This window comes from Neolamprologus multifasciatus, chromosome 18, assembly GCF_963576455.1.
Source record: "Neolamprologus multifasciatus chromosome 18, fNeoMul1.2, whole genome shotgun sequence".
NCBI classification, from domain to species: Eukaryota; Metazoa; Chordata; class Actinopteri; order Cichliformes; family Cichlidae; genus Neolamprologus; species Neolamprologus multifasciatus.
In genome coordinates, this window is record NC_140456.1 from 21,412,437 (window position 1) to 21,420,163 (window position 7,727).

A 7,727-nucleotide genomic window follows, 5' to 3' on the forward strand; every position below is an offset into this window, starting at 1 on the left:
ACTATAAAACTGAGAGTTTTAGATATCAGTGCTGGGCCGAGTGTGCTCTGAGTTCATTACAGAGAATTACGTTCATGTAACTGAGCAACAATAGACAGGTGCACCGAACAGAATTATAATGCGACATGTTTAACACTGGAGGGCAGCCATGGACAGAGTACAATGCACAAACTATGGGTGCGTGTCTGTGTGACAGCTGGCTATGCCGTGCTGGAAATCCACTTTTGGATTTTACCCTAACAATCACCCAGTCACCAACCCCCAACCTTCAGCCTTCCCGTCAACCCGAGCTTCGACCTCTGGTGGGAAGCACACACGGGTGCCTGAGTCCGTGCATGTCACATTAGTGGTTGAGGGTTTGTCTGGGACAGCACTGCACAAAGACACGCTGATGGACTTTGGAGCTCCGTGCACTCTGCCACTCTTTATTGGAGTGTTGGTGTTTTGTGCCACAGGTAGGAACACTAAGGAGCTACTGCACAGTTTGAGTGAAGCAGTTTGGGTTTCTTGTTGCTGTGATTTGCATGCTGTTGTTTTTGAAGACCAAAGATGCTGCTGAGTGTTGCTTAGAAACAATATGCTTTTTTTTTTTTAGCAGTCTATTATTTTCACTAATTCTCACTGTATTTGCATTCAAACAAAGTGCAGTACACTGAAAAGCACTGATCACCAGACTGTACAAACCATGTGTTGTTGGCATTTTCACTGGTAAATCTCAAAACATCTGTTCTATCTAAAAGATCTAATATATATTTGTCAGTGCACACAGTCTCATTCAATTTGTTATGCTGATACTAGACATGTGTTCTCCTTCACAGTCTACTATTAGTCTGGTAACTACATTTTTAAAAAATTATTGAATATTTGAAATATGCATTTTAATAGTCATTACTACGTTGTTTTCTCAGGCACCGTAGGACAATTAAAAGCTTTCGCCTATATTACAGTTTGAAATTTTTTTTAATAACTTTTTTTTGTTTTTTGTTATTTTTCCAGTTTGTTAGTAAACTGAAATAATCTTTTGTGCACTGGTGTTTTTTACAAAACAAATATTTTTATAATGTAGTTTCTCTTCATTGTTCATTTGATTATTACGACAAAGTTTCTCTGGGAAATTAAACTTTTTCAAAACATTCATGAGAGACTGTTTTTACCCGTGCACTTCAGCAGTTTTTTTGTTAGGCTTCCATAATGTTGGGGAGATGAAAGAAGTAAGTAGAGATACCTAATCTTCTGGCTTAATGAGCTCTGAAGCCTACATTTCCCATCATGCAGCTCAATAGCATTTTTAATCAAATGCCCATACCTCCTATAACTTCTTTCATCCAGTTTTTAAAGCAGGCTATTTGTTAATAATTTTGCCACAAATTGAAACCGCGGTAACCATGTTGTAATCTCAAACGTCACAGTAGAGCTGATGCAACTCCTTTTCACAACTGGAGCAAATATTCCTTATTACGAGCAGACAATGCAAGAGATATGATCGAAAAGCTGCGGGGATCATCGCATAAACATAAAAATCTCTACACAAGACTTCTGGACTTATTTCAGCACAGATGCTATATCTGCTTCACTTCATAGAAGTTCCATTGTGTCCCCTTGCATCTGTGTCTCTAGCAAGTTTTAAAAAAAAAATCAGATGTACTGGAAGACATCTGAACGTGCCTGATAAGATCTTGACCGGAAGATCAGTCGAATTCAATTCTTTTACAACTTACTATCTTTATTTGCTGATTCCCACAGCTTTTTGGATTGTCTGGCTATTTTACCTGCTATAAAAATGCACAGATCGACCCTTTAAATCAACCTGCTTTGTTGTGGCTGTTCATGTTCTTGTGCGCAGCCTCGGCAGCCAACCTTGAAAGGGAGCTGTTTAAGGATTTGATGAAGGGCTACAACAAGAACGTTCGGCCCATGGAGAAGAGTGGAGACATCACTAAAGTCTCCATCAAGATGACGCTCACCAACCTCATCTCTCTGGTGAGTAGAGCTTGTCCTGGTGCGTATGATTAGCCAGTGATGACCCTCACCAAAACCATAATTCTCACATTAGACAATCAGAATACATCATTTTTATTTTTATTAAATTATTCTCCCAAGCCATGAGCAAAGTCTAACTGACACACATCAAAAATGTAATATTTTCTTCTTCAAAATGTAGGACAGGCAGGTTAGAGTTGGGTTATCATCTATAATGACCTCAGAGGGTTATTGTCTATGGTTGCAATGTTTACCAAACTGTGTCCTCAGAATGAAAAGGAGGAGGCCCTGACCACCAATGTCTGGATAGAAATGGTAACTTTTGGAGGTCCTTTTTTAGCTTCTTTCAAAAATACCCAGTTTATGCATTTGAAAGGAAGTCAAGCCTGCAGTGTTTCTGTGTGTAGCAATGGTGCGACTACAGACTGAGATGGGACCAGCCACCCAGGTCAGCTCTGTATGGGAACATCACCTCTAGTCTGCGTGTCCCCTCCAAAAGCATCTGGTTGCCTGACATTGTACTGGAGAACAAGTGAGTGAATCCACCTTCAGATACGAATTTTCCATTGAGATATGAGTTTTAATGGTTAGGCAGCCATCATGATACGTCTCTGAGGACTTTTTTGGGCTGTTAGTTGAAGCATTCTAAAACATTAATTAACAATAAATTCATTTTCAGGATAAATGGGAACATAAAAAATGCATTTATACAATCACCCATCAAATCATAGTTGATTCTGATATTTGTTTATTCAGAAGACCTGTGGGTTAAATCAGGTTTCTCTGGACTAACTAGTCTGCTTAAACCGTTGTAAATGCACCTAAAGTATTTGAAAGTAAACCAAACAACGTGTGGGAGGCAAAGAAAGCATTCACCAAAGATGTAGCAGGCTTTTTTTTAAACAAATCTTCGGTTCTGTTTTCTTTGAGCTGCACCAACCCTAGTGAAAGGTAAACATTACATCGTGTTTCTAAAATCTCCTTTCCTCTGTGCTCGCTGAGGAGAAGCACAGTGCTGCAAAAATGGAAGCAAAGGGCAGAGTTTAGGTAAAAGAAGTCATTAGTGAACTTCAGATAGCGCTTTCAGGTTCTGCACTCTCACACTGTTAGAGGCAGATTTAGTTTTTAATACTATTGCGACCATTTAAAAACACATATTATCACATTATGATGACAGATGTATTTGTTTCCAGGTAAAGTTTCTCTTATCTAAGCTAAATCTACAAGCCTGTACGTGTGAAATTTACATGAATGAGGCCTGATGTGTGCATGCGTGCACGAATGTATGCGATAAACTGCAGATAAACCATACACCATCTTTCTCATCTTCTTTCTGGTCCGTAGCATTGATGGACAATTTGAGGTAGCTCTTTACTGCAATGCACTGGTGTCTCCTGATGGCTGTGTGTACTGGCTGCCTCCTGCTATTTACCACAGCGCCTGTGCCATCACTGTGAACTATTTTCCCTTCGACTGGCAGAACTGCACCATGGTCTTCCGGTAAGAGCAAGCAATCACAAGTCTGTCACCCCCAACCGGTCAAGGGAGATGGTTGTCCCTGCCTCAGCCTGGTGCTGCCGGAGGTATTTTGTTAAAAGGGAGTTTTGCCTTCGAACTGTCACCAAGTGCTTGCTCATCGGGGGTTTTCTCATTGCTGGGGTTTTCTCTGTATTTTTATAGGGTCAACTGTTGATGTAATTTCTTCTTGTATAAATAAAATTGAATTGAATTGAACTGTAAATGAATTTGGAGGAAATGTGTAGGCCTCTGTGATCCCTGGCATGTTGTCTGGGATTGTTCCATGTTAAAGAGAGGCATGAATTATTCAGGGTGCTGTTTAAAAGGCCGATGCGTGACATGTAAAAAGAATCCAGAGTGTCTAAATCAACAGCAATCAGCTTCCTTCAGTCATGTTACCTTCTTGCTCTTCCGATGAAGGTGTTGACTGGTCGACTCTGACCGCATGTTCTATGCCATGTGTTCAGCTCGCAGACTTACAGCGCCAATGAGATCGAGCTGGTTCTCACAAAAGAAGATGACGTCACATTAGAGTGGGTGGATATCGACCCAGAGGCCTTTACAGGTATTTGAAGAATAGATTTGAAATTAGTGAACACAATAAAGACACCCATTGGTTCATATAAAGAAGAAGAAACTGTTTTTCTTGTGATAAAAGACTATTAAAGACTTTTATTTTGGGTTTTTTAGAGAATGGAGAGTGGATTATCAGACACAGACCAGCCAAGAAGGTGATCAACACTCAGTACACCAAAGATGACCTGGAGTATCAGGAGCTGGTCTTCTTTCTTATCATTCAGAGGAAGCCTGTCTTCTACATTATTAACATTATTGCTCCCTGTGTCCTCTTCTCCTCCCTCGGCCTGCTAGTCTACTACTTACCTGCCAAAGGTTCTTCTTCTTACTTTGTGTAAAGTGTGATCATAAACCCATCAGGCATAACATCATGACTATCTGCCTAGTACTGTGGTGGTCCATCTTTTGCTGGACTCCACCAGAGCCCTGAAGGTGTGCTCTGGTATCTGGCACCAAGATGTTAGCAACAGATCCTTTAGTCCTGTATGTTTCATGGCAGGGCCTCCGTGAATTGGACTTGTTTGTCCAGTACATCCTGCAGATCCTCGACTGGACTGAGATCTGGGGAATTTGGAGGCCAAGTATTCCTGAAATATTTTTGCTTTGTGTCAGGAAGCACTATCCTGCTGAACGAGGCCACAGCCATCAGGGGATACTGTTTCCATGAAAGCTTCTTCATGGTCTGCAACAATCTTTACATAGGTGGTATATGTCAAAGTAACATCCACATGGATGGCAGGACCCAAGGTTTCCCAGCAGAACATTGCTCAAAGCATAACACTGCCTCCACCAGCTCACCTTCTTCCCATAGTGCATCTTGGTGCCAGGTCTTTTACATCCACGTGATGTAAAAGAAAAAGTGCTTCATCACACATGGCCACCTTTTTCTATTGCTCTGTGATCCAGTTCTGATGTGCACATGCCCATTAGACTGGGGGCATCATGCAGCTATGCAATGCTTCTTCCTTTTAAAAGGGACTTTTGCCTTCCCACTGGCACCAAGTGCTTGCTCATAGGGCGTTGTCTGATTGTTGGGGTTTTCTTTGTATAATTGAAGGGTCTTTACAATTAAGGCACACTGAGGCAACTGTTGTTGTAATTGCAATATAAATAAAATGTATTTGAATTGAACTGTAAGGAATTTTGGAGTGAATATGTAGGTCTGAAGCCCCATATGCAACAAGCTACAATGGACTGTGCATTCTAACACTTTTCTATCAGAACCAGCATGAACTTCTTCTGTAGTTTGAACTACAGGAGCTCGTCTGCTGGATTGGACCCCACGAGCCAGCCTTTGCTGCCCATGTGTCAGTGAGCCTTTGCTGCCTATGACCTTGTTGCTGGTACACCACTGTTTCTTCCCTGGACCACATTTGGTCTGCAGACCAGTAGCAACTCATAAGAGCTGCAAAATATGAGATGCTCTGACCCAGTCGTTTAGCCATCACAATTTGGCCCTTGTCAAACTTGCTCAAATCCTCATGCTTGCACATTTTTCCTGTTTCTAACCTCAACTTTGAAGACAAAAAGTTTACTTGGTCCCTAATATAGCCCATCCACTAAAAGGTGCCATGATGAAGACATAATCAGTGTTATTCACTTTACCTGTCATAATGTTGTGCCTGTTGATGTATGTAAACAGTGAGTCAGGATTCTATTCATACTTTGACCTATGATCATAGAAATACAGTGATGATCTAGCTGTTGATGCATACATTAGGTCAAAACTGCACCACCCTGACTGAGTACTGGTTTTGGTTTTACAGCTGGTGGTCAGAAGTGCACCATGTCTGTTGTGACTCTTCTGGGCCAGACTGTGTTCCTCTTCCTCATTGCTAAGAAGGTTCCAGAGACTTCTCAAGCGGTGCCTCTTATTGGAAAGTAAGCAGCTCACTTTCAGATTTCAGCTCAGAGTTTTAGGTTTGTGTTGAAAATGATACGAACATTTGACCGCAGGTATCTGATGTTTGTGATGTCAGTGACCACCATGGTAGTGATAAACAGTGTCGTAGTCCTCAACGTATCCCTGAGAACCCCAAACACTCACAAAATGGCAGACAAAGTCCGGAAGGTGAGGCTGTGTCTGAATCATTCGAATATCTTTTAAAGCTGCTCAATGAAGGGAACACACGTCTATTTAGCTGTGATTTCATCTTAAACCCCGTGTCACCCTCAGATCTTCCTAAACATCCTGCCTCGCCTACTTAGGATGCAGATGCAACCCTGGACGCCAAACGCCGGCCATGCATCAGAAGTGAGAAATGGTGGAACTGTGTCTGCAGGCAGGAATGGTGTCCACCTGGTTCCCTGCCGTCGCCGCAGCTCTATCACCGTCATCACTAAGGCGGAGGAATACGTAATGAAAACAGCTCGGTCTGAGCTCATGTTTGACAAACTCAGAGGGAGAAATGGATTGATGAAATCAGTGCTGGAGAAGCTACGTAAGTATTTGAAAGAGTTTGTTACACTTTTTTTTTTTATTATTTTAAAAAGTTTTGACAGTTTAGGTTATCCTTTGAAATGCATAAATATAACACATAAATATATGGCTTTTTGTGAATATATGACTCCAGATGATGGCCTGGAGGGGGGTACAGCACAGCACCTTGTTAATAGTCTAGCAAAGGCCAGTCCAGAGCTGAAGCAGTGTGTGGCCTCCTGCAAACACATCGCTGAGACTGCAAGACAGCAGAATGACTTCCAGAGTGTATGCTTAACCATTTTACTCTTTGCACATTTGCAATGGACATTTTGATGAGTTCTTAGTTGGGAATGCCAGAGCTAATAGCAATGTATCATCTCACTCAACCTCAGGAAAATGAAGAATGGTTCCTGGTTGCCCGTGTCATCGACAGGGTCTGCTTTATTGTCATGGTGTTGGTGTTTTTTATCGGCACTATTGGCATCTTCTTGATGGGCCACTTCAACCAGCCGCCCTCTACACCTTTTCCTGGGGATCCAAAGAAGTATCTCCCTCCACTACACAACATTACTGCTGTAGCAGGAATGGAAACAAACGCCTTAGGGTGAACCAGGGAGAAATTGTTTGATGTTATCACTTTACCCAGAGTGAGAATCTGACAGCCTTCATTAGTGATCTTTCACTAATGACTATGATACAAAGAATGGAGAAGATGCAGCTGTATGTGTTTTCTGCACAGGTGCCTGCTGTGGGGCTGCGGACGATCACAGAAGCAAGTACAATCCACTGCACCATTGTGTGAATGCATACTGTATCAGCTGTCCTGGCTGTTGAGATTGTTTGTGTTGCATTTAATGCTGTAGAAGATGGTCTCCTTACTTACATCTCAGTGTTTGCTCTAAGTGCTGTTCATTTTTAACAAAACGATGGGCACAAGCCACGAGACATGGTGTCGACCACAGATTTCATTCGTTGTAGTCTACGAGAATCTTTCTTTTTATCAATAAAAGCATTTTAATTGCGTGATTTTTGTGACTGAGTCCTTTTTGAGGCCAGTGGAAAGTTTCTGCCCCCACCCCTCCACTCCCAAACCTGCCACTGAAGCACAAATATCCCGCACAGCCCCCCCTCCTCTGGAAGCATTTCAATTACATGACTGAGTGATGCCTTTCTACCCCAACAAAAGGCAGATCCGGCTGGTTGGGATGGAAACAGAGTCGTTTTGAGATGG

At 42.0% G+C, this 7,727-nt stretch overlaps 1 protein-coding gene across 1 annotated transcript; it reads left to right on the top strand.

Moving 5' to 3' along the window:
• The first annotated feature begins 40 nt into the window (after positions 1 to 40).
• chrng (cholinergic receptor, nicotinic, gamma) lies at positions 41 to 7,509 on the top strand. The gene is made up of 12 exons (XM_085141402.1): positions 41 to 455; positions 1,844 to 1,980; positions 2,251 to 2,295; positions 2,388 to 2,512; positions 3,325 to 3,480; positions 3,966 to 4,063; positions 4,189 to 4,389; positions 5,841 to 5,955; positions 6,031 to 6,145; positions 6,251 to 6,515; positions 6,648 to 6,781; positions 6,889 to 7,509. Exons 1-12 carry the CDS (start codon positions 203 to 205, stop codon positions 7,102 to 7,104), a joined length of 1,860 nt encoding a protein of 619 aa, XP_084997528.1. The 5' UTR covers positions 41 to 202; the 3' UTR covers positions 7,105 to 7,509.
• Positions 7,510 to 7,727: the final 218 nt, after the last annotated feature.

Excerpts from the sequence above, each read along its gene's own strand:
- chrng (XM_085141402.1), top strand. The coding sequence starts at position 203 with ATGCCGTGCTGGAAATCCACTTTTGGATTTTACCCTAACAATCACCCA. Across the intron at positions 4,064-4,188 it reads CGACCCAGAGGCCTTTACAG|AGAATGGAGAGTGGATTATC; the intron begins GTATTTGAAGAA and ends TGGGTTTTTTAG. Across the intron at positions 4,390-5,840 it reads CTACTACTTACCTGCCAAAG|CTGGTGGTCAGAAGTGCACC; the intron begins GTTCTTCTTCTT and ends TTGGTTTTACAG.